We start from the raw sequence: 25,422 nt of genomic DNA, 5'->3' as shown, positions 1-25,422 counted from the left end.
ATGTTATCTGTCCCAGCTCAAAACCTGAAGCTTTTATTCTGAAGGAGCCTTTGACCTCCTGGTGGGTCGGCGTCTTGGGTCTGAATCTATCTGAGGTTTAACGTTTTGTTTTGTTATTTGCAGCCAGCTGTTTGCAGAAGTGTCTGAACGGAGGGGAGTGTGTGGGTCCCAACACCTGCCACTGTGCACCAGGCTGGCAGGGCATGCTGTGTCAGATCCGTGAGTATCATGACACCAAAGTATCGGAAATTAGTCTGATTCATTATTTTGATATTTGTCTTTCATTTCTTTCGATTTATTCCATTCATTGTTGATATACTTCACACGGTTGCACATATTTACATGATGTACACCATAAATGAAAAGGAGCAGCTTATGCTTAAAACTTATAGTACCTGCCCCTTTCTATAGATAGAATTGCATTCGCTTAATATCAACACCAATATTATACACTATTTAAAAAAGTTAAAGATGATGAAACATATAATAATACCAAGTAAACAAACAAGCAAAATAGCAGTGGACACAGCTCGTGTATCTATCTTTTCTTTTTCCCCTTCTTTTTCTCTTTTGTTTTTTATTTTTTAAACATTTTCTTAAACTATAAGATATACTTGTACAATTTTTCAGTTCCTTGCTTTGTGAATGCCATAGTTTTACTCCTGCAACAGAAATACACATTTGTTTTAAGCTTAGCCTTGCAAATGTTTGTTTAAAATCAAGCTTCAATCTGTTATCCTCTTCCTCCAGCTTGAACAAGTTCTGTAAATGATCTGTTCTTTGCTTTATCTGAGTGAAACCTGCATCAGCTTCTGATTTAGTGTTTTTTTCTTTCTCAGCTCTGTGTGAACAGAAGTGTCTGTACGGGAGTCGATGTGTCCGACCGAACGTCTGCGCTTGTCGGAGCGGTTACTCAGGTTCTCTTTGCTCCAGGAGGGTAAGAAGGGCCAGAGATTCATTATTTTGTCAAAGTTAAAAACAGTTTGGCGCATAAATAAGAGTTTCTGACTCTTCAATAACTTCTATAACGATAAAAAAATCACTGTCTTCCCTCCTCTCCTGGATTCTTGTCTGATTCTCAACCTCACTCCTGACGTTTTTATATGAAGAACGTCTTTTATTTCCAGCTGGTCTGAGATTCACACACACATGTGAGTCAGGTGATGTGAATAATATAGAGAAAACTGGAAGCACCTGAAAATGCATCCATGAATGCATGAGGTCTGTGAGGCTTGCAGTAACTTAAGAAACATGCAGGGTGAATTCACTGTGCAAACATACAAGTGCAAAAAATAAATACTTACCAGAGACTCCAGATGTTAAACTGAATCCTTTTTAGCCGCAGCAGTGAAATCTGTCGAGTTTCTGTAGAGAAAAAGAAAATATGTCATGTTTTATTTTGTGATATTTTCATATTCTTGTTTCTTCCAGCTTCCTATCGCCCACGGGTGAGATTCATTCAGAGCCAGCAAGCACCGATCAGCTCCAGGTGATGCAGAGACATCAGCACAGAGCAGCAGCAATAATAAAACTCAATACTCTCTCCGCTGGAAGTCACAAAGAAACTCAAGTCTGATCCACTTAAACTGGAAACAGGAGGGAAAATAATGTTTCTACAACCTGACAGCACCAATTTAAAAATAGTTTTTTAATGGTTTAAAACGTTCCAGAAAACAAGGCTAACAGTTTCCCCCTGCTTCCAGTCTTTGTGCTAAGCTAGGCTAACGAGACATGGACAGAAATCAGTGGAGCTCATTTTACATTTTCACTGTAAACGCCGCCACATTCAGGTTCCTCTCTACAAACCCAAACCTCTGTACGAGTATTTATTTATTTGGTTGTTTTATACTGTCGCATCTGTCTTGTTGTATATATCTTAATCACTGTATAATCTGTGTTATTTCTTATTAAAGCATTGTTTATTGGTTGTTTTGTAAGAAAATAAATAAATAAAGATCCTATTAAGGTATCGATCGGACTCAGAGGTGGTGCATATTGAAAAGAACAGGGGCCCCAGTAGGAAGCCCTGGGGGACTCCTGTGGGGAAGTAACAAGATGTGGACGTTGGTGCAGCGCTGCATGATTCAAACCTGGGGTGCATTTTATTTTACCCATAATGCACCTCTAGCTGACAATCACCATGGTTCCTCACCTCTCTTTTCAATGGGTTGAAATCCATCCATCTCCTTGTTCCCATAATTCCTTGCTTTCCGAAGATCTCCAACATGGTCACCTGGAAAATACAGATTTAATTTCAACACACAATGTTAAAACGCTCCTCTAACATCACTATGTGCTGGTGGTGAAGATGCTTCAGTTTGAGGTTTTTTTCTGCCTTTGCCGGCAGCAGCAGCAGCAGAGAAGCATTTGACTTTGCTGCAGGGGCCAGACAAGTTCGCAGCCAGCGGGTCGGGGCCACAGGGGCCCACGAGGAAATGAGGATTAAGGGATTAATGAGGCCACATTAGCTCCGCATCAGTTAGGATTCCTCCCTGCCAGCCTCAGCCGGACTTCTGCCTCCGCCGTTTGACTTTTTACAGCGGATTATAGGAGGAAGCTGGACGGTTTGTTGAGCCGCAGCAGGAGCAACCAGCTCCCAGCTCTGTTGATATTTGTTTCTATCACTAGTCTCATCCCTCTGAGCAAGTCGCTTTAACGTCTCACAGTCTTTATTCCCACTGCTGCGGAGGATAGGATACCTCTGCTAAATACTATGTCCCTCTAAATCCTCCTGTGGCAAACAAACAGGGCACCTTTGACCTGAAGCAGCCGCTGCATATCCTCTGTTTGGGTCGGCTGCTTATCGGGGAAAAACAGACTTCACTTCTGCCAAAGGTCAATATTTTGAAAGAAAAAACCAAACCACCAACCTAAAAGAATGGAAAGAAGGGGGTTGCTGCCCTCTGCTGGCAGCAGAGCAGGAACTACAACAAGGAAATGAGATCCATAGAAACGGATCAAAATGAGCTGGAGGTGAAGGTGAAGAGTGGACTCACAGCTCAGTGATGCTGAGTAAAAACTCTCTGCATCGTTAAGTTTTAATCAACTATACTTATCTGGTGAATGAAACTAACCAAACAACTTGAAGGTCGTGGCTACACACACACACACACACACACACACACACACACACACACACACACACACAGGAGGCATCGTCCGTTCACAGATATTTATATCCACTCCCAAAGATGGCACTGGTCAAGGTGGAGGGTGGTGTGTGTGTGTGTGTGTGTGTGTGTGTGGGGGGGGGGGGGGGGGGGGGGGGGGGGGGGGGGGGGGGTTACGTGTCCATCATGGTGGGTACAGACAGACAGACCGGGTGGGCACACCTGGACTGTTCACTCAGTGGAGGCTCAGAGCCGCCGGCCAAGGCAGCAAAGCTACCCTCCACCCTGGATGCCAGCAGGCGGGACACACAGGGACATAACACTGGTTATATTAGCAGGAGGGGGGGTGGGAGGGGTGGGGACGAGACCAGGGAGACAACAGGTGTCCATCAGGTCCATGAGCATAGTTAGTTATAGACAAACGAGTGGGACGTGATGTTCCAAAAGTTTCCAAAACCTGCAGCAACAAAGTGCAGGAAACTTCTTGTCACACACACTCTGCAGCGTCCACATCTGTTGCAGTTCTGCAGCATCTCAAGGACTTTGTGTTTTTCACTGTGATGCATCAGTGGGTTTATTGTCAGGAGGGGGATTGATTGATTTAAATAAAGGAGGAGTTCTCCCTATTTTTTGTAATTAATAATAAATAAAGAAATATCACATTTTTTTAATAATAATAAGTCATAATGAAGAGACACACAGAGATTTTATATTGTGATAAGTTTCTATCTGAACCTCCAGTATCGGCCCTGAGGGAAGCCCCATATCGGTCGAGCCTAATTTAAACCCATATCCTCCAGACCACAACAGGTGCCCCCTCCCTCCCTCCTCCTCCTCCTCCTCCCATAGGCTCCACCTGTCCTCCCTTTTCCTAAGGGCCGGCGACCCAGAAAGCAGCCGTCATTCATTACTAATGGTATGTCGATCCGCCGGGGGCCGGGCGGCGCAAACCCCCTTCGGTCACCGGATCGGCGGCAGCTGCTCGGCCCCCCGGTGCTATTTTCACCCTCAGGATAAAGTGATGTGCAGCCGCCGCGCGCCCGCACTACGGCCCCAGCAGCTCCAGTCCGAACCGAGCAGAGCCAGGATGAAGTCCACATCAGGCAGCGAGCTGGACGACCTGGTCACCAGCAGCGACAGCTCCGACGGGAAGTCCACCGGCGGCTGCAGCCCGCGCAGGGAGCCCGGGGAGGCCGCGGGGAAGGAGGCCGGGGCCGGTGGTGGTGGTGGTTGTGGGGGCTCCCGGCGGAGGAGGAGGAGGAGGAGGAGCAGCAGCGGAGGAGGAGGAGAAGCGCGGCTCTGCGGTGCGGGCAATAAGCAGCGACAAGCGGCCAACGCGCGGGAGCGGGACCGGACTCACAGCGTCAACACCGCGTTCACGGCGCTGCGCACGCTCATTCCCACCGAGCCGGCCGACAGGAAACTCTCCAAGATCGAGACCCTGCGCCTGGCGTCCAGCTACATCTCGCACCTGGCCAACGTGCTGCTGCTGGGGGAGGACTGCCTGGACGGACAGCCCTGTCTGCGCTACCAGAGCATCCTGCACGGCCCCGGTGCCGGCGGCGGCGGCGGCGGGAGCGCGCCCTCGCTGCGGCCCATCTGCACCTTCTGCCTCAGCAACCAGAGGAAGCTGGTGAGTGTCCCCCGCGCGCTCTCAAGGACCTTCACGCGCAGGCAGGGCCGGCTCTAGGATTTTGGTGGCCCCCTAAACAAGATTTTTATTTAGCGCAAACACCAAATCACTGGTTAAAACTGAAAACTGACGTGTTTATGCCCTCTGAGGTTTGAGGCCATTTTCTCAACTTTTACATATTTTCTTAAATTTATCATAGCCTACTTGCAGATGTAACAATACTCAAGTGTTTTATGTCTAAATATTAGAACCTCCGCTGTAAGCACACTGAGGCCAATTTATCCTAGAACACTGTATAAAGAAATAATTTAGGCCAAATGCTGGAAATTTGAGGTCTGCTTTTTGAAAAATGTCAAATCCCTTGTGAAAACACTTCTTCAGTCATGAGAATGAACTGTTTTGGTGCTTGAAATAGGATATGAATACAGTAATAGATAAGTGTAGAAAACAAGTCTAAAATGAAATTGCTTTTTGAGCACAAATGTTGTCATTCTGCCATTCTATTTTCACCAAATGTCTCAAATGTGAGATAAAAGAAGCTGAATATTGACTTCACATTACATATAAAGCTCATAGCTGCACGTGCAGACCTCAGGATGTTTAAATGACTTGAATGAACCCCGGTACCTTTCTGATCATGTGGCCCCCCACCTAACGGCTGTGGCCCTAAACAACCGCATAGAGTGTTTATGCCAGGGGCCGGCCCTGCCTTCATGCGCAGAGGTAGAAGGTGACACCTGTGCAGATCGATGCACGCGCATTATATTGAAAATAAAGTTTCCAAGTGCTGAGGCTGCAGGAGAGGAGACAAGGGTCAGAGATGATGTGGCACCTGTTTGCGCTGTGATTGACAACACAGGATGACAACATGCTGTGGTGCCTTCACGGACTTAAATCAAGTGTGGGCCTCTTATCTTACTCAGAGAACTACTTGAGGCACACTGGCACACTCTTATTAAAGTAGCCTAATGATGAATAATATTGTAATTCATTCTATCTCTAGAAAGTTTTTTATTCTAAGGATGCAGCTCATAGGCTCCAAAGAAAGTAGGCCTATTATTAATTTAAACATAATGCCCACCAAATAGATACACATTTAAACTTTAAAGAAGCCATAGGTGAAACATTACATTCAAAATGAGCTCATAAAAAACAACTAAAAAGCTTTAAATGTGCTGTAATTATTCAAACTATAAATAAATATCACTAATATTAACCCATGCTGCTGGTTTTTAGCCAGTAAACGCTCTTTCCTTTCCTGAACAGGCGAGTAGTAGTGGATTAGAAGTGTTAATAGTAGGTGGAGGTGTTTGGCTCCACGCTTTGCAGTTAAAAATAGAGACGAGACACTGGCCCAAGATCAGTAATATTATGTCACCGTTACTTTTAAATGTAAAACTCGAGACTCAAAACAAATTGGGAGAACTGGGTGAGATTTAATGTCGCAAATCAACCTGATATTGAGTCTTTTTCTTTATTCCAGCGCAGTGTTTTTTTTTCTAGTGTAGTTTCTAGTAGATTTCACAGTTTTTAACATTAGTGTCAATAGGTTATAAGTCGTGGTGCTTTCACTGAACCGTGTTGAAATGAGCTTTCTTTGCTTCCACAGCTCAGGGACGGAGGGAAGCACCCGGCTGCTGTGTGAGGCGAAGCTGCTCAGACAACGAGGAGGAGGAGGATGTTGCACCCTGATGTTGTTTACATGTTATAGACGCGTGGCGTTCAAAGACACCCGTAGGACTTTGTATATATATATATTTATATGAATATATTTATTTTTTTGGATTCGAAAAGCACTTTCTGTTCACGCTCGTGTGCTTCTGAACCTCTGTGTTTTGGTTGAGCTGTAACCTGAGCCAATGTGTAAAGTTGCACCTGACAAGGAAGGGGTGGGGGAGGCGGGGGGGGCTATTTTGGTCCCACGAATAGTACAACCCCCCCACCCCTCACCCCCACCGTGTGTCTGACTCATAAAAAAAGCCTCGTCGCCTTCAGTCACATGAAGGAAACTGAAGAGCTGTTGCTGTTGCAGCTGCAGCGGTTGCTGTCACTTCAGTGGTGTTAATGTTGCCTTCAAGTGCCGTCAGAAATATTGCAATCGCCGCGCTTTAAAGGACACGTCGATTCATCTCCCACCCCTAGTGGCGAAGAGCGGGACCTGCAACAACACTGACGTTTGCAATCATTTGCATTTCTGTCAAATTAATTCACAGAACTCTCTCTGTGGTGCATTCAAGCGTCACTCTGTATTTCGGAGAATTCTAGCAACAATGTTAACTGTGAAGTCTGTGAAAAGACACGATCGGATGTAATTTCGTCGAGCCCGGCGCAATGGATCTGCTAAGTGAGCGTAGAAATTGGAGGAAAAAGGGGGAAGAAAGCGACGGAAAATTAACAAATGAATGTGAATAAACGGGTTTATAGATGAGTTTTTACATCAGGTCGATTTAGGAGAGAGATTTTACACATTTACACAACTTTACTGAACTCAGGGGAAGATTTTTCTTTGTTTTATTGTAGAAGTCAACACCCCGGTTTGGACGGTTTTTATACAGATGATTATATTAATGAATCATTGTCACTAATTTGCACAAATTTAAGTATGAATTTCTGTGACAGCTCGAGTTTTAAAGTCCTTTTCAGTCATTTTTCTGTCAGAATGTTCGACACTGACTCGCAGGCTGGGAAAGGTATTAGGATATTTCATCTGCATTATTATTTTAGTCTAAAAATTATTACATGGTTCATTTAATTTCATAAATTGAGGCTGAAAAAAATCAGACCACGGTGATTTGAAATCGTTTGTTGTCAAAAGTTTTGCTTTTGGCCTGCAGCCCGGATGAACTGTCGAGATAAGAGAAAAAAAAAAAACATTTGCAGTGTGATGAAATGTTTACTTTTGCGTTGTTGCACAATCTCTGTATCACTTTTTTTAAAAAGCACATCAGTGTGTGACGCCCGCGGCATGCGGCGTGCATGAGGTTTCCTTTTGCACTTTTTTTTTTTTTTAGGAAAATACACAAATCAAATCATTTTCACACCCTGATGATGAATTATACAGAAAATAACAGATGGAAACTATCACTGGGAAATGTTGCACGCTACCTCAAAGCTGTGTTTTAGATATGAAGGCCTACCTCTAAATCTAATGTGTAACATGACTGTATGAAGATGTACTTGAATACCTGACGACTGTGTCAAAAACACAGAGAAGCTGCTTGAAGAGAAATGTATTTTTGTACAATAAACTGAAATATGAGAAATATTAAGTTGTCCTTGTTCATCGTCTGTAAATTTTATGTATTTTTTTTTAAATTTAGTTTCTAGTTAATTTAGAATATTATTAACTATAATAAACATTTCTAACTAAGGATAATGAAGCCAAACTGTATGGAAGTAAAAGTAATGCAAGAAAAATAGTAAAATGTGATTTAAAGTCCACAATAAAGCCAAAAATATGTTTTAAACCTGAACTTAGTAAGATTTTGACTTGATTCATGATTAACAATTGCCTTTATGGGACTTTTATTTTGTTATCACTCATTTCTTTATTTCCTGGCTGAAGTGACTTCCTACAAATATTTTTAAGTTTTAAGTTTCTGTTTCCCCACACATCTTCAGATTAATGTGGGAAAACAATTTCAAATGCGAGAAATATCTAAATTAAAGAGTTTCATTTCTTTTGTGACAAAGATTTGATGGAAAATCTGACGTCACACTGACAAAACACTTCAATAATCTAATAGAAACCGAAAGCTCCCAACTTTACTGTTTTTATTATAAACTCAGGAATTTCAAGTCTTGAATCCCAATTGAACTCTGCCATAAAGGACAAAAACACCACAATCCATTTCAATAATCTTTATTTCATAAAAAAGTCAATCGGTTTATATCAGATTAAAGAAAGTAGAAACCAATAATAATCAGTTAGCTGGCGAGGCATCTTACAGGGGTGCGTGTCTTCTGACGGACTGACCAGAGCGACCTCGACACGCGGTACAGGTTTACCCAAAAGGCAAGAAAGAAGGTTTAAGACCGAACAGGAGCCAAAACGTGAGCTGGGGCAAAAAAAAAAAAAAAAATCGAATAAAAAATAAAACAAAGGGGAGGAAAAATAATATAGAAGAAAAAGGAAACTTTGGCTGAATTACATCAACGTTTTTGTCAGCCCCGAAGTCGCATGGCAAAAAGGCAAACTTGAATTTTAACCAAATTCTGGTTCAGATTCATACGAGCAGCGGCGTTCAAGATCACATGGAATGTTTAGTGTCCAGATTACAGAAGAGGGGTTCACGACAAGGAGATAAAGATCAGATCGGGTGGGAGGGTCCGGAGCGTTCTGCTTCCACCGTAAAGTCGCGACACCAAACATTACGAGTTAAGGACTGAGCCCTTTTGTTTTTCTTATTAAATAACGTTTAAATGTTTAAGTGTGTACGCGTTGTGTGTTTGGGGATAAAGAAGTAACAGGAGGTAGAAGAGAAAGAAGGAAAAACACATTCTACTGCTCCTGCTGCTACTCGTAAAAAAAAAAAAAGAAAAAAAAGAAAAAAAAGAAAAAAGGAAAAAGCTCATCTGGCGATGGAGGTGTTTAGTCTGCTTCCTCCTCGTCCGACTCGGACTCTGCAGAGACAAGAGAGAGAAAACTGTCAGATTCATTTCAACTCAACTAAATCACATACAAAGTGAATAACCTGCAGCAGAAAACTGTATTTACTGATTTTGAGTTTTCATTTTCTAAAATAAGTCAAACTGATTTCATCACATGTGAATGAGCTCAATTCAATTCATCTGACACTCATTTAACTGCAAGAAAATTATGGAAATGTGTGTGTAAAGTGAATATTTTTTGCAGTTTATTCAATCACATAAAATAAATAATCCATGAATAACTGTATATTTGGTTTTTTTTTTCGCTTTTTGTTTGTCAAAATAACACCATTTTAATGAGTCCATGTCTGATTGATCAGGATTTATGACAATTATCTGGCGTTGAGTTTCTATTTGAATAACAACAACTGGCTTATTTCCTTATATCACCTGTTCTCCAGCTCTGACACGCCTGAGCAGCAGCAGAAATCATTAACCTGCTCTGACAAGTCAAACTATGAGCTGGAGGAAGGTGTGCGTGCACTGCAAAAACTCAAAATCTTACCAAGAATATTCTAGTCAAAATGTCATTTCTAGTCGAAACTAATCTCATTCTACTTAAAATAAGACTCGTCACATTAAAAAGTAGCTTGTTTTTAGACACTTTTTACTTCTTTCAAGCAGATTTTCACTTGAAATAAGTAGAAAAATCTGATAGTGGAGCAAGATTTTCTTTCTTATTACAAGCACAAAAAAACTTGCTTTCACTGGCAGATTTTTCTACTTATTTCAAGTGAAAATTTGTTTGAAACAAGTGAAAATGATCTAAAAACAAGTTGATTTTTAGCGAAAAGAGATTAGTTTTGACTAGAAATTAGACATTTTGACAAGAAATAAGACAAATATTCTTGGAAAGATGTGTAAGTTGTGTTTTTTTTTTTTTTTACCTTCCTCGGCGTTCTTCAGCCACTCGACGAACTTTTTCATCTGCTCCAGGAACACGCTCTTCCCCTTGGCGACGTGGGCTTCGGTGTACCACTTCAGTATGGCCTCTTCACTCAGAACGTCCGCTGTGGGGGGAGAAGAAGAAGAGGAGTGAGCGTCGTGCAGGACGAGCAGCACGCATCATCGCTGAAACAAAATAAAAAAATGTGCCTGTGCAATGCATTTGTATTGGATCTTTTAAAAAACTGAAAGTGAACTGATGCTTGGTGGGGAGTGCTGCGCTGCTCTTGTTACTAAATGGTTTAAAGTTTGTTTGGTGCGGACCAATCAGAAGCTGCAGCCGGGTATAATAAAAATGGCGGAGAGCGACACCAAGCATTAGAGGTACAACAAAAGTTAATTAAAGGTCAAGGAAATGTTGGAAAAATGACCTCGGGCTTCTCAGCGTTAAAAGTGAACGGACTTTTCATAAACCTAAAAAAAAACGATACAGACTGTCAGTGAGGTGGGTCCACATCAGGGCACTCGGCATTAGGGATGTCACGATTATAGATTTTCTTGGTACGATTATTGTCTGAGAAATAATCACGGTATTACGATTATCACGATTATAATGCATTAATTTATGTGCAAAATCAAATACAGTCAAAAAATAATTACATTTCTAATTATTTACACAAAATATTTTAAGTATCTATTAAAATATAAACCAATTATTAATCCCCCGGGGAAGTGTTTGAAATATTCAAGTCATTGATCGTCATCTATATACCAAATGTTTGAGTTTATTTGAATCTTTTTTTTTAAATACAAATGACACTCTAGCATTTTAACTCCTACCAATTCAATGTTACGTTAGGTAAATGAACCAGTATCTGTGCATTTACCTTTACTTTGGCGCAAATCCGCCGATACGGTTCGGACATTATCTTTTTTTGGAAAGTGACAGTATTTAGGAATCTTTACGATAAATTAAATGTGGCGTTTAATACCACGATTAATTGTGACATCCCTACTCGGCATCGATGCGGCGGCCACACCAACCTTTGTAGAGGAGCACCACGATCTTCTGGAAGGCCTTCATGAAGTGGATGTTGTCGTAGCAGTACTCCTGGATCTTCAGCAGCAGGCTGAGCTCGGACAGGCCCTGGGAGGTGAAGGATTTCAGCAGAGGGCTGTATTGCTGGAGGAGAGAGAAAGAGAAAGAGAGAGAGAAATTGAGATTGTAGTTATAGCAACAAGGAGCTGAATGTTCCTCTGTGGGTTTGGCAGAGAACGCCTCATAAAGACGACAAACTGGGCTCAAACAGGAAGACGTGTTTGTTCAAGCGTCAGCGCTGATCTCATCCATCTGTCGAAACCGTCTCCATTTAAGGTCCAACTTATTTGTAATTGCATTTAATTCTAAGATCCCTGCAGCATTTAAAGGGATAGTTCCATTTTTTTTTGCAAATTCTCCCATTGCTATTATCCATATAGTCATAGGGTTATTACTATTATTGGTGCATGTTGTTTTGAGATCAGCGGGGCAAAGACGTGAGCTGCTCAGTGAACACAATGGAGGTAAAAGGTACAGGTCCCCTTGTCCCTCATCAAACTCTTCAAATACACAATCCAACAACTCCAAAACTCTCTGGTGGAGGAGCTGTGACCTGCACATTCACCACGCTATGAAATAATCTCCTGCTATGACTATAGGGATTATCACAATTGGCGAATTTGCCAAAATGTTGAGCTACCCCTTTAAAATTTAAACCTCATCATACCTTCAAGTGTTTGATGGCTTGTTCGGTCACCAGCTCTTCCTTTTTGTTCCATTCCACGCAGCTCATCACACTGGTCCAGATGATGCCGATCATGGCCTGCTCAGACAGGTTGGCCTTTTTCATTTCCTCCCGGGTGAAGGCGATAATCTGCAGGGACACGGGACATAAAACGCTGCTCGATTAGTTTCCCCATCGGGAGCTTGTTCAACTTCTCACCTCCACCGACAAAAAGAAGTGTTGAAAATGAGGTCGAGAGCAATAATGACTCTATTATATAATCTGCAGCAGCTCAGTTGGTGTTCAGGAAACCTAAACTTTAATAACTTTAATTTGTATTGGGTTACCCTGGACACAGAATAACTGTGTGACTGCCTCTATTAACATGAAAAAGAAGAAAAAAAAGGAAACCTAAACCTTCTCACCTCCTTCTGAGGGTCTCCACGGGACATCATCTCCTGTAGCTCCTTCTGCAGCTCCTTGCGGGCACCAATGGATTGCTGGTTTCGGGCGAAGTCGGACAACTCCTTCAGCCCGGCGTCGGTGAAGTACTTAGAAAAATGCTCGCAGCTCCGTTTGTTGGCAGGAAAGAGTTCCTGTGGAGACGGAAGAGAGACGTTGGCCATTCGTTCACATACAGATCAGATCCAAAAACAGTGTAGTGTTGTCACGATACCGTTTTTCGATACTTTTCGGTACTTTTCCAAATAAAAAGAGAATACAAAAAATGTCATTATTGGCTTTATTTTAATAGAAAATCTTAGATCTATAACATATGCATCAGTAAATAATCAGTAAATCAGTAAACAGTTACTGATGCTGCAGGATTAAATGTCCATCTATATTAATCTGAACTCTTCCTAAATTAAAACATTAGTGGTCTGTTGAATATGAATGAATATCAACTTGTTTTCTTTGCATTATTTGAGGTATGAACACACTGCATCTTTTTTTGTTATTTTGACCAGTGGTAATTTTTGGGAGAAATTGTTATCAGTAGTTTATAGAATGAAACACAAACGTTCATTTTACTCAAACACACAACTATTGTTTCCCATACGTAGACCAAATTGATTCTGCTCGATTCTGCTTGCTTCATTTGTGACTCGCTCACTCGGCGCAAAATGAAAGTACCGGTCCCATCTAAGCGCAGTATGGTACCGTTTCAAATGCGTCAGTTCCCCCGGTACCACTCTAGTACCGGTATACCGAACAACCCTAAAACAGTGTGTGATGCTGCTGCTGCTGGATCACAGTCACTCACCATCAGCCTGTTGTCCATGCCGACTTTGCGCAGCATGCCAGCAACAGAGTTGATGTCCTTCTCATTGATCCATGATTTGAACAGCTTGACGGCGAAGGCTGCAGATACTCCTGAACACAGACAGGGAGGAGGATCTTTGGTTACAGGAGAACAGAAACTTTCCATTTCTGTTGTTTAGAGACCAAACGTCGTGTCCCCTCCCTCACCCTCTTTGACGAGGTTCTCGTTGAAGAGGCTGTTCAGGATGGAGGCTGATATGTTGCCGTTGGCCAGCAGGATACCGGTCAGCATGGCCAGTTTGTTGCGCTCGGACTCGGTGAACCCTTTTAGAAACAGCAGCAACTACAGAAACACAACAACAACAAAACAAACACAGGTTTATTCAGTGTGCAGGTTAGAGTTGTACCTAGGGATGTCACGATTATACATTTTCTTGGTACGATTATTGTCAGAGAAATAATAACGGTATTACGATTATTATGCACTAATTAATTTCACAACACTATGAATGTGTAAAATCAAATATAGTCAAAATATAACTACATTACTCATTGTTTACACAAAATATTTCAAGTATCTATTAATATATGACCAATTCTTAACCCCGATGGGAAATGTTTGAAATATTCAGGTCATGAATTGTCATCTATACCAAATGTTTGCATTTATTTTAATCGTTTTTTGGTTTGTTTTGCTTTTTTTTTTTATTAAAAATGACACGCTAACATTTAAATTCCTACCAATTCAATGTTACCTTGGATAAATGGACCAGTATCTGTGCATTTACCTCTATTTTTGCGCACATCTGCCAATAAGGTTCCAACATCAAGTTTTTGTGAAAGTAACGGTATTTAGGAATCTTTACGATTAAATAATTGTGGCGTTTAATACCACGATTAATTGTGAAAACAAGTAATTGTGGCATCCCTAGTTGTACCTGTACTGGAAATGCCTGATACAGCCTGAAAATGACAGCATAGGTATCGGCGAGTAATGGAGTTATATATTAATAACACACTGGTATCGGTACTCGACATCGGCCACAGCCCAACTATCAGGAGGGAAAAAATTATATCAGAACATCTCTGGTGCAAGTTACAGTTTAATCCTGAAACTTTGATTTGACCGTAGACACATTTAAACGGTTTATATCTCTGAAGGTGTGGTCATATTTAACTGTTTTACAACATGTTATCAGCTCCCTCACTGTCCCACAGGATAACGATCACTTAGATCACACGTTGATAATGATAAACTACAACAGCTGGAAATATGTCAAGCCATGTTAACTGAGGTTTATTCTTTAGAAATTATAACCAACAGTCATTTTTAGGAGGTTGTTTTGTGATTTGTTGATGTCACATTGCAGCAATAAATTCACAGTCGGCACCTGCGTAATCATTGTGAAACCGTCAACAATAGAGTAGTTTGTGCTGCGGTTAGAGTAGAGTAACTGTACGACGTTGAGGTGGCAGATGCAGAGACACACACCCCCTCTGTAAGAAACACGTCCAACCAGAACGACAAGTTATGATCCAACCTCAGAAATAACACACCCGAGGACTCGACAGACACCTGTTCCTGTTAAAAACAGAGACTCACCTTCTTGATCTCCTCTTCGAAACCCTTCTCCAGGTACTTGTAACGCCTGATCAGCTTGTTAAAAACCTATTTTGGTGAGAGGAGGAAGAAGAAAACATGTCCCGTCATGATCTTTGACACAGTAGAAGAGACAGAGCTCCGATTGGACAAACAGAAGCTGCACTTACCTGAGCATATGCTTGCATTGTCTCCAGGTCTTCTTGTGCCGTGAAGAGGCAGAACTCAGTGCGGGTCATGTCGTCAGACAGAGTCCCACCTGGGGCTGTGGGGCCACATAAGAAATCCATCAAATTCCTGCATCACATCACATGTATTTGTATCCATGCCTTTGATCTGCTACTCAAAGCAATCAGTCAAAGTGTGCACATGTGAATATCATAACTCACCCAGCATCCCACCGGCCACCAGGATGTCAAAGAGTGTCTCTGCATACCGGCGGTAGTCAAGCTTGGCGCCAGAGGCATCAAGGAACTTCGCAACCGCTTCCAAATCAGTGCCAGTTTGATTCAAGCCTTGTACGATACTTTCTTGAAACTGAGTAGGGTCAAATCTCTCCTTTTCATCTGTTGGGAGAGAAAAAAAAACACATACAAGTGTTTGAGTTCAGGACAAACCGGTACAGACACAGCGTGAGATCTGCATACAGTTAAACGTACAAAAAGCAGAAACAAAAGCAACGGCGACGAGCACTGACCTCTTTTCCTCGTTTTGAAACGCTGGCCGGTTAGCGTTGGCTTTTGCTGCTTTTGATTATTCATAAAAGACACCCTGAAAAAGGATAAAAACAGACGGTTAATGTTTACTCAACCCCTCGCAGATCACAAGTTAACACACGAGCAGGCGGCACACGGTGTTCCCTGAAATTGTGTCTTTTATTTGGGCGTAACTTGGGTTGGATCCACGTCAATGTCATGAGCCGAGGGAGTGAAAAATGCCAACAAGATGCAACATCACACTGGGTGAAATAATCTTACACAACAGCAATAAATATGTTATTCACATTATGATAGCATTTAATAAAGAACTTAGTTCCTATTGTTTGATAATTGATCAAACAGATCAGTTGATTGGCCTGCGAATGTTAGAAAATGAGTTAACACAATATAACAGTTATATAAAAAATGGTTGCTGATTAATAGGCTGCTGCGGTTTTAGAAATAAAACCTTTTATTGTTCAGGTTTGAGTGATTATAGTGTTTATTAATTAGTGCAGAGTTAACCAAATTCAAATTTAAGACCTCAAGCCTTATAAAACCTGAAAAAATGCAATTAAAATTGTTTACAAGTGTGATACTGATCAAAGAATCATGCTTATGTCTGAGGGGTGAGCTTATGTAAAAGCCTGCAATTTGACACAATAAAGTTCATGTATTTTATTAACATCACAGCAAGAGAAAGTCATTAAAAAAAAGAAAATGAAAGCTTTACAACCTTTTAAAGGTGATTTAAACATACGATTTAACATAGAATTGACTGTAGTGTCACGTTGAATATATTTAATTTGATGTACTTTCATTTATTACAAGTGACAAGTTACAGAAAATAGTTCTTCTAGTTTCCAATACAAAATCAAAGGAAGACAAAACAAACAAAAGACAATGCCAATAGATACAATGGACCTGGTGTCTAATTAGCCAGATTATATGTATTTAAACTTAAACCAGCTTTAACAGCGGTGGCCCTGAAGCAAAAACATTTCATGAACCGTTAATATGTTCTAAGATTAGATGGTGGATTAGATGTGATGGGGGAGATATCACTCTTTCCAGCCGGCTAATTACAGGTTAGCATGGTGAGCTAACTCCGGGCCTCACCATGCGCCGAGCCTCGGCTGCTTGGTTAGCTTAGCCGGGGCCCACTAGCCGGGGTTAGCGAGCCGTCTCGATTAATTAACCACTCGTGTTTACGCTATAAAACCCTCCACGGAGAGACAATGCGTCCTTAAAGGCAACACGCCGTCGAAATGTCACTTTAAATTTCGGGTTTATATCAGAAACAAGGTGCGTGTATTGAGCTATAAGGAGGCTAATGCTAATGCTAATGCTAACGCTAGCTCCCCGAACCGGAGGAAACCGAAATTCGTCCTCCATCGGCCCATGATGGCAGCAGTAAAAAAATAAAAAATATATACATATATATCATTTACGGCTCCTAATGTGGGGGTTTTAGTGTCTTTACGTGACGGCTGAGGTGCGTGGGGGGTAGAGAGAAAGTGGGAAAATGCAGAGATACTCACCGAAATTAATGCAGATAAAAAACGGTTGTGAACCAGGGGGAATGAAACCAAGTGTCGAGACTGTCAGCGGCCCAAACAAAAAGACCTTCCCGTCAGGACCTGCGTACGCTCCGCCCGCTGCGCATGCGCGATTTGAAGGGGATTTCCATCCAGCAAAGAATAAAATAATAACTAAATAGATAAAAAATAAATAAATAAACAAATCTGTTCTATTCTTTTTTCTTTTTTTCTTTTTTGAAAAAGATTAGGCTACATGTAGCCTACTCAATTGTTTTCGGCATTTTCCCATCTGCAGGTTAGTAGGTAATTTACTGCATCAAACACTTCTTTTATTTATTTCATGTATTAATTTTTATACTCTCTATACTATAGGCTCTGGTAATCAGCCTTTATAGAAAATATTCTGATTTCCTATGTAATGCAGGAGGTGTGATTTTTCTTTCACTGTGATTTGATTTGCACATATGGACAGAAATGAGTATGCCATTGTATTTGTTCTTCATGTTTACATGTTTAATAAAGAAAGTTAAAAAAAAAAAAAAAAAAAAAAAACAAAGAAAGAAAGAAAGAAAAGGAAAAAAAGACCCAGATTAACAAAAACAAAACAAAAAATTGACTGCATCAAACAGATGTTAAACTGGATCAATAGGCCTACAGATAGCCTACATACAGTACAGATTCTGGTCACATCACATGAGGTAAGAAGCATACACACAGTTACAGACACATTCAAAGATATTTAGGGGAAAATTTAGTATCTCAATCTCGTGAATTTATTTGACAACCGAGCTAATTAGCCCTGCTTTATTTCATCATGTGAAGGCCGAGGCTCCTGGGGGCCATGCAGCCACAGACTGGACACACACTCTTCTTGTGGGAGACAGAGCTTCATAGCTCTGGCTAAAGGTGCTATCACTCCATCTAGTGGTCAAACTGGAGAACGTCAAATGAATGCGAGAATAAAGAAATAAAACACAAGTATTATTCACAAAGACTGCAATTATTCCAGTCACCACTCTTTGCCATGTTCATTCACAGCATGGAACCAACACGTGTCACCTTGAGATACTTTTGAATCCAGGACTAAAGAATGTGATATTCCGTAACTTCAATCCAGTATTGGCTATAGGATCACAAATATTAGTTTTTTTTTCCCCCATTCTCTTTGTTTTTTTGGTCTTATTATGACTTATAACATGTTATCGTTAGCCTACACTGCACAACTTAACAGTGATGTGATGTAATAGAACTCTAGCTGACCACTTTGTGTATTTCTCTAGATTGTGCAGTGACCTAATATGCTAGAATAGCATGAAATATGTGAGTTTTAGGGCACAAAATAACGTTTGCAATGATGTAAGCTATGTTTGATGGTCACAAAAGGATAATAAGCTATTCGTTGTGGAAGGGACATGGTAAAGTGAAATTCTTACCCTAGTAAAAAGCCATTTGCTGATATCTTTGGACTGGAGATGTTAAAACTCTTCAAATTTCCCACAACCAAAGATGATGTTAATATGCATGTGCTGAGTAAAAATGGTGGCTCAGCCTTGCAGCATAGGCAAGATATTAAGGGTGTTTCAACTGTACACATGTCTCAACTATACTCACTCCACCCTACAAATCAGTTTTCGGGCACGACCCCTGTAATCTGGTCAGACATTACTAGAGGAGCACCGACTCACCGCTGGAGCGTCGATCGATCTTATCTGTATTCGATTGTCGCGCCTTGCTCCGTACCACATGGTGTAACTGCGCTATAAGCAGCAGCAGCAGTGGTGCTACACAGCCGGGTAAAGTCGTACCTGACCTGACGTTATTATTACACAAGACAAACACACAACTAACAACAATGGCGCAGTTACAGGCGAGGTTCTTCACCGAGAACAAAAGGTGAGTTTTGAGCTTTAAACTTTAAAGTAACAGAAGAGGAGAGACGTCAGCAGGAGGGGTTAGCATGCTGGCTAGCTCGCTGTAACTAACAGTAAACAGTGAGACACCACTGTGCTTTCTTAGCAACACGTGTATTGTTAATGTGGCTCATAACTCTGTGTTTTAACTAATTTGTAAAGTTAACCTGTTAAATATGTTCTTCGTATCTGTGTAGGTATGTTGTAGATGATGTCCCATTCTCCATCCCAGCTGGATCTGAAGTGCAGGACCTCAGCAATATCATCAACAAACTACTGCAGGCTAAAGATGGTAAAGTATTTTTTGCTTAAACTTTATTTAAAACAGCACCACAACCCCACAGTTGTATTACTTTTACTACCTTGTAGTTCTCCAGCTGTGTTCTTACTTTGTGCATCCTTTTCTGTAGAAACATTGAACACATGACACTCGTTTTCCAACTCCAGGACACAGTGTTTGAACATTTGTGTAATTTTATGTTATTTAGATTTAGATTTCTGCTGTTCAAGTACTTTTTTAAAATAAATATTTGCTATAAAGTCCATTGGATCGCACACATCTCAGTGTATATATTTTTTTATATTTCTTGTCTCCACAGCATCCCACAGTAAAGTGGACTTCGACTTCCTGGTCAGGGGTCAGTTCCTGCGGTCGTCGCTGTCCTTCCATATGGACACAGAGGGCATATCAACAGTACGTCTTTTTTAGCTTGTCTTTTAACACAAACTTGCAAAAGGAAACAAGACAACTGATATGAAGTGTGTATGTGTGTGTGTGTCTGCGTGTTTCAGGAAGATGTGGTTGAGATCGAGTATGTGGAGCGAATCACAGCCCCAGAACCCGAGGAGTGTATGATGCACGATGACTGGATCAGCTGCGTCGATGCAGATTCTGAGTGGTAAGATGTCGATCTATGGCTATTGTTATTATGATCGAACTGTGACGCGGTTTTAGTTTCATTCTGAATGTAAGTTTTAATACCTTTGTCGTGGTCTTGTGCTTTTGTGCAGGATTCTAACAGGATCATATGACAAGACAGCCAGGATCTGGTCTGTGGAGGGAAAGGCTGTGATGACGGTGGCGGGTCACACAGATGTAGTCAAAGATGTCGCCTGGGTTAAAAGAGGTGAGTAGGACAAAATCGTAAACCGTCACTTTGTTATCAGTGATCACAGCCTTTCTACAGGGTTCCTACGCAAGTATGGAAAGTATGGAAAAGTATGGAATTTGATTTTATACATTTCCAGGTCTGTAAAAGTATGGAAAATGGAAACTATTGTATGGAAATATATTTATTTTATTTATCTTATCTTGGTTTGGTCTTATCTGAAGTTATTTGGGTTAATTATTTGATTGCATAATGGCATACCCATTCAGAATAATGAAAAGAAATGATAAATTGCATGCTTTTTTTTTATATTATGCACGTCTATTTACTTAAAAATCACGAATTATTTGATTTTTTTTTTACCGAGAAGTCTGGAAATTAGGGTCTGGAAAAAGTATGGAATTTGGAAATTTCAAATGTGTAGGAACCCTGTTTCTAAGTTGTGTGGCTGTTGTCTCTACAGAGGGTCTGACCTCTCTGCTCCTCACGGCCTCTCTGGACCAAACCGTCCTGATGTGGGAGTGGAACTCGGAGAGGAACAAGGTGAAAGCCAGACACTGCTGTCGAGGACACACGGGGAGCGTGGACACGGTCGCCACGGACCCCACCGGCTCCAAGGTAAAAGTTGGAGCGGATAGAAAACCACCAGCTCCAAAAAAAAAATGCAGGTTTCAGTTCATGTGCGTGACGACTCTGTTTCTCCGTCTCAGTTCTGCAGCGGCTCCTGGGACAAGATGTTGAAGATCTGGTCGGCCGTGCCCACGGACGAGGCGGACGAGGTGGAGGAAGCTGCTGACAGGCCCAGGAAGAAACAGAAGACTCAGCAGCTGGGCCTGACCAGGGTGAGTGCACAGCGTTAAAGCTCCATAGTGTAAATACATCCTGACTGTATTTTACTGGGATGTGTTGACATTACATTTGTGGTTTTAGCTGTTGTGAATAGTTTGAGAGAGAGAAGGTTTTGAGCCTCTCTTGCTCTCCTTGCTTTTGTGACATCATAAAGTTACATTAGTCTATACGGCTTGTTTTAAGACTCAGTGTTTGAACACAGTTTGTGTGTGTGTGTGTGTGTGTGTGTTTCAGACTCCCCTGATGACGCTGTCCGGACACAATGAGGCCGTGTCCTCTGTCCTCTGGTGCGACAGCGAGGAGGTCTGCAGTGCATCATGGGACCACACCATCCGTGTGTGGGATGTGGAGACCGGAGGAATGAAGACGACACTGGTGAGGCAGACTGTGACAAAACACACACACAGACGGGTTCAACTCTGTTAAAAATGAATGATTTAAATTTTTTTTTTTACATGTACTCCCATCTCTGTCTGGTTCTTATGAATGTGATATCTCAATACAATCCTGGGCTAATTTCTTCAAATTCGACTCAAACACTCACCTAAATTTGAGGATGAATTGATTCTGAATTGAATTTGGGGGCTAAAGATCCAAAGTCAAGATTATAAAGAGACAAAAAATAAATGTTTGGATACACATATTATGACACAAGTTATCCAAATGTATGTAGTGATAAAAATTAAAAGAAAAATGCCAGTTCAAGTGATTTTATTTTAAAATCTTTTATGACGTCCACTTGGCTGTTGGTTTATGCTAGGTTGTATTTAAAACACATTTACAGCCACATGCACTTTATGGATGCTGCATGGAGAACTAAAGAATCCACTAGTGGGACATAATATGAAGGCTGTTATTTCAGATTTACACTGGAGTCATGGTGCACATCGCCCCCTTGTGGTCAAAATCAGTATTACAAAAGCAAATACTTAAAATAAAGTAGGAAAAAAAAGCAATTGACTTTCATCCAAGGCTGACATGTGTTGTCCTCTCTACAGACGGGCAGTAAAGTGTTCAACTGCATCTCCTACTCACCTCTGTGTCGACGACTGGCCTCAGGCAGCACAGACAGACACATCCGACTGTGGGACCCTCGCACCAAAGGTCCCACCACACACACACACACACACACGTATTCACATCAGAGATCAGTCTCTCTTTGTCTTATGCAGATGTAAGTTAACTTAATACATGATGTGTGGCTATAAATCCTCCCTCTCTCCTCCAGATGGGTCCCTGGTGCTGCTGTCTCTGACCTCCCACACCGGCTGGGTCACCGCCGTCAAGTGGGCGCCGTCACACGAGCACCAGCTGGTCTCCGGTTCCCTTGACAACCTTGTCAAACTGTGGGACACAAGAAGGTCTGTACAGCACAGATGGATATATAATCTATCTATCTATCTATCTATCTATCTATCTATCTATCTATCTATCTATCTATCTATCTATCTATCTATCTATCTATCTATCTATCTCAGGGTTTCCGCGGGTCATTAAAAAGCATTAAAAGTGATTAAATAGATTTTGCTAAAATTAAGGCCTTAAATGGCATTAAATTCGATTCCCAGAGGGATTAAAAAAAGAAAAAAGTACTTTTGATCAGAAAATAATATTACCGATTTTTTCTTAGTATATAAACATTAATTTTGCACAGAAAGTAATGGTGTGAAAACATGCGAAACCAAGTAATTGGGTGTGTGTATGTGTATATAGTTAAGTATACGTATGCACACATATAGTATTTGCAGTCAGTGATGGGCATTAAAAAGTATTAAGTTAGATTTGCTTGTACCTGCAGAAACCCTGTATCTATCTATCTATCTATCTATCTATCTATCTATCTATCTATCTATCTATCTATCTATCTATCTATCTATCTATCTATCTCTCTCTCTCCATCCTGCAATACTTTTTTACAGCAGGTATTTTCTATGATTCGCCTTCCTCGGACTCCAGTGCCCTAAATAAATGTTATTAAAGGGATAGTCCAGCTTTTTTTGGAAGTGGGGTTGTATGGGGTACAAATGGCCATTAAGTATAATATATAATATAATAAAAAATGTACTCTTTACTCTTTACACAAAACAGCTACTTACTTGGCTAAAGAGAAAATAAGCCATTTCGTTCATTATCAGCAGTTACAGTGTCAAACATCACCTCTACAGGACGTCCTGTTCATTCCACACATCGGTCTGCCCATGTCTGGAATGAACTTCCTGTCTTTGTCAAAATAAAACGCCGTCTGTTGATCAGACTAAGCAGAAACAGCTTCGAAATCCAGAGGTTTTCACCGTATTTTGGTGAATGTTTCTGCTTCTTGTTATTAAAATGTTTGTCAAAGGCGTCCCAGTGATTGTTGCCGTGTTGTCTTCCAGCTGTAAAGCTCCTCTGTACGACGTGGCGGCCCACGAGGACAAAGTGTTTTGCGTGGACTGGACAGAAAGCGGGGTGAGACACGTCAGCCGACTCACAGTAACTCCACACAAACACTCGATAAAGCAAAATCACCGTCTGACTTCCTGTCTCTGTATCTATTTTCTATTTTCAGCTGATGTTGAGTGGAGGGGCAGATAACAAGCTGTACACCTACAGATACTCGGCCTGTCGGACAGATGTGGGGGCGTAGACCTGGACTCACATGGACTGCAGAGACACACACACACACATCAGTGATAATTCGATTATGAATTTTATACTGTACAAAGTTTATTTGCTATATTCTTTCCTGTCCTGGTTGTTTCACCCCCTTCAGTTTTTATGCATATTTTCCAATGGCTTGTCTTTTTTTTTTTTTTTCCTGTAACCAAAAACAATATATAAATTCATTTTGTCTCCTAAAATGTCTCTTGAACTTGTTTTCATACGTATTTGTCGGTATTTTTGCGTCACCAAGCTTTTCATAAGGAACAACCGTGCACCTGCTGCTTATTCATCTAAAATAATTAAATCATGTGGAAACAGTGCAGCATCTGCGTAAATGATGACACAGTCCTGTAAATGTGGACCTGACAATGGAAAAGATGTGACCCAGTATTAGTCATAGTATATAGCATCTGAAAATAAGACATGATATGTTAATTTAATTTTTTTAAATGTCACATTCTGCATCTACAAAATGAAAAGCATATTGTTAAATATAGATTGATCTAATGTCTATCTAATACAGAAAGATAACCAGTTCATCAATTACTTAAAGAATAAAATATTGATCAATTATTTCCATTAATTTAATGTTTTGATATTATAACACGCTAATCTAACCTGTTTAACATTTCATAACTGGTTTACCTGAGCAACTTCCTCATGTTTAAGGAGGAAAAGAAAAAAAACCGTCTTGTGAATAGAATAACTGTCGACTTGTTTCCTCCTCAAACAGGTTTGACCAGAGATCCGATGAAACGAAGAGCGCTCACTCTGCATGGTCATGTCAGACTACGGTGTCCCTGAGAGCTCAATAAGTTGCAACGACAAAAACGTGCTGCAAATTGGGGAGGGGGGATGGCCGAACAAACATAATTTAATTTCATGAACACATTTCTTTATAGTCAATTAAATGGTATCGACCAGTTTACTTCAATTCAAACCAACTTTATTATCAAATTTGAAACATACAAACATGACATTATACAAACATGAAACAACACTAAAGTACAGAGAGTGCATAATACATATAGCAGAGCTTGACAAAAATAAGAAAATGAAATAATAAATAAATACAGGGATGCAAACAGCGCGCCGAAAAGCGAAACTCGCTTTTTTCATGACCAATTAGGTGACTTGTGTGAATCGTTCAGATCCGAAGAGTTTTTGTTTTGAGGGGGGGGGGTCAGCGTCTCAGCTGGGGTCAGTAAAATGTTTTTCTAACAGGCTGACAGTGACAATCACGTGAAACTGAGGCGAACTCATTCATGGTTGTCTCTGATTACACTGGTAACAGCCTATGGTAACAGCCTACCTCCAATGTAGACGCGCGACGTGCGCGCTCGTTACCCAAAGCGGCGCGTATCCGCGTGCAGTCGGTACGTACATTAGGTGTTTCCCACGGAGCTCTGCCCCGTTTCAGAGGTGAAGGAGAGACGTCGCCTCCGCGATGTAGAATGTGTTCAATTAAAGTGAAACTAACACATTATATATAGGCTATACGTATGTCCATTACACACTTTTAGGCCTTAAAATGTCTTAAATTTGTTGAATTATTGTGTTCAAAAACTACATATCCCACAATTCTCTGCTCTCAACAATAACAGTAGTTAGTGTAAGTAAGGGAGAGTGGAGCTGTAGGTGAAAAGAGGGAACAACGCCACGTCTGGTCCTGTTCTATGTTGTTCGTTCACACCGTCACCGTTTATTCGTTACGTCCGCGGTGTAAAAGGCCGTGACGCAAAGACGCGATTAGGCGCGAGACGCGATT

The 25,422-nt window shown here is 41.1% G+C and overlaps 4 protein-coding genes across 4 annotated transcripts in view; 3 read left to right on the top strand and 1 right to left on the bottom strand.

The window, feature by feature from the left end:
- LOC310998173 (von Willebrand factor D and EGF domain-containing protein) overlaps positions 1 to 1,772 on the top strand; it is a 36,869-nt gene extending 35,097 nt beyond the window's left edge. The window contains exons 32-34 of the mRNA XM_083988104.1: positions 124 to 219; positions 840 to 937; positions 1,432 to 1,772. Coding sequence (XP_083844230.1) covers positions 124 to 219; positions 840 to 937; positions 1,432 to 1,452 — 215 coding nt within the window. The 3' untranslated portion in view covers positions 1,453 to 1,772. The remainder of the gene's footprint in view (positions 1 to 123; positions 220 to 839; positions 938 to 1,431) is intronic.
- Positions 1,773 to 4,066: 2,294 nt separating this feature from the next.
- On the top strand, positions 4,067 to 6,526 carry LOC311000232 (basic helix-loop-helix transcription factor scleraxis-like). Its single transcript, XM_083990890.1, has 2 exons — positions 4,067 to 4,743; positions 6,353 to 6,526. Exons 1-2 carry the CDS (start codon positions 4,132 to 4,134, stop codon positions 6,386 to 6,388), a joined length of 648 nt encoding a protein of 215 aa, XP_083847016.1. The 5' UTR covers positions 4,067 to 4,131; the 3' UTR covers positions 6,389 to 6,526.
- Positions 6,527 to 8,589: 2,063 nt separating this feature from the next.
- bzw1a (basic leucine zipper and W2 domains 1a) lies at positions 8,590 to 17,257 on the bottom strand. The gene is made up of 12 exons (XM_083990827.1): positions 17,144 to 17,257; positions 15,602 to 15,675; positions 15,294 to 15,470; positions 15,075 to 15,169; positions 14,908 to 14,973; positions 13,512 to 13,647; positions 13,306 to 13,415; positions 12,467 to 12,637; positions 12,045 to 12,191; positions 11,323 to 11,461; positions 10,281 to 10,403; positions 8,590 to 9,366 (listed from the first exon to the last, which is right to left on the bottom strand). Exons 2-12 carry the CDS (start codon positions 15,663 to 15,665, stop codon positions 9,335 to 9,337), a joined length of 1,260 nt encoding a protein of 419 aa, XP_083846953.1. The 5' UTR covers positions 15,666 to 15,675; positions 17,144 to 17,257; the 3' UTR covers positions 8,590 to 9,334.
- Positions 17,258 to 18,897: 1,640 nt separating this feature from the next.
- wdr12 (WD repeat domain 12) lies at positions 18,898 to 23,837 on the top strand. The gene is made up of 12 exons (XM_083991368.1): positions 18,898 to 19,036; positions 19,251 to 19,345; positions 19,653 to 19,747; positions 19,846 to 19,952; positions 20,065 to 20,180; positions 20,626 to 20,780; positions 20,873 to 21,004; positions 21,246 to 21,386; positions 22,010 to 22,115; positions 22,240 to 22,372; positions 23,387 to 23,459; positions 23,560 to 23,837. The coding sequence occupies exons 1-12, from the start codon at positions 18,996 to 18,998 to the stop codon at positions 23,635 to 23,637; spliced, it is 1,272 nt and encodes a 423-aa protein (XP_083847494.1). The 5' UTR covers positions 18,898 to 18,995; the 3' UTR covers positions 23,638 to 23,837.
- Positions 23,838 to 25,422: the final 1,585 nt, after the last annotated feature.

Source organism: Trachurus trachurus (assembly GCF_905171665.1).
Source record: "Trachurus trachurus genome assembly, chromosome: 2".
Classification (NCBI taxonomy): domain Eukaryota; kingdom Metazoa; phylum Chordata; class Actinopteri; order Carangiformes; family Carangidae; genus Trachurus; species Trachurus trachurus.
The sequence above is the reverse complement of the archived record's forward strand: the minus strand, read 5'-3'. Positions and strand labels throughout refer to the sequence as shown.

Excerpts from the sequence above, each read along its gene's own strand:
- LOC311000232 (XM_083990890.1), top strand. The coding sequence starts at position 4,132 with ATGTGCAGCCGCCGCGCGCCCGCACTACGGCCCCAGCAGCTCCAGTCC. Across the intron at positions 4,744-6,352 it reads TCAGCAACCAGAGGAAGCTG|CTCAGGGACGGAGGGAAGCA; the intron begins GTGAGTGTCCCC and ends TTGCTTCCACAG.
- bzw1a (XM_083990827.1), bottom strand. The coding sequence starts at position 15,665 with ATGAATAATCAAAAGCAGCAAAAGCCAACGCTAACCGGCCAGCGTTTC. Across the intron at positions 12,192-12,466 it reads GTGGAGACCCTCAGAAGGAG|ATTATCGCCTTCACCCGGGA; the intron begins GTGAGAAGGTTT and ends GTGTCCCTGCAG. Across the intron at positions 11,462-12,044 it reads AAGCCATCAAACACTTGAAG|CAATACAGCCCTCTGCTGAA; the intron begins GTATGATGAGGT and ends TCTCTCCTCCAG.
- wdr12 (XM_083991368.1), top strand. The coding sequence starts at position 18,996 with ATGGCGCAGTTACAGGCGAGGTTCTTCACCGAGAACAAAAG. Across the intron at positions 19,037-19,250 it reads TTCTTCACCGAGAACAAAAG|GTATGTTGTAGATGATGTCC; the intron begins GTGAGTTTTGAG and ends GTATCTGTGTAG. Across the intron at positions 21,387-22,009 it reads GAGGAATGAAGACGACACTG|ACGGGCAGTAAAGTGTTCAA; the intron begins GTGAGGCAGACT and ends TCCTCTCTACAG.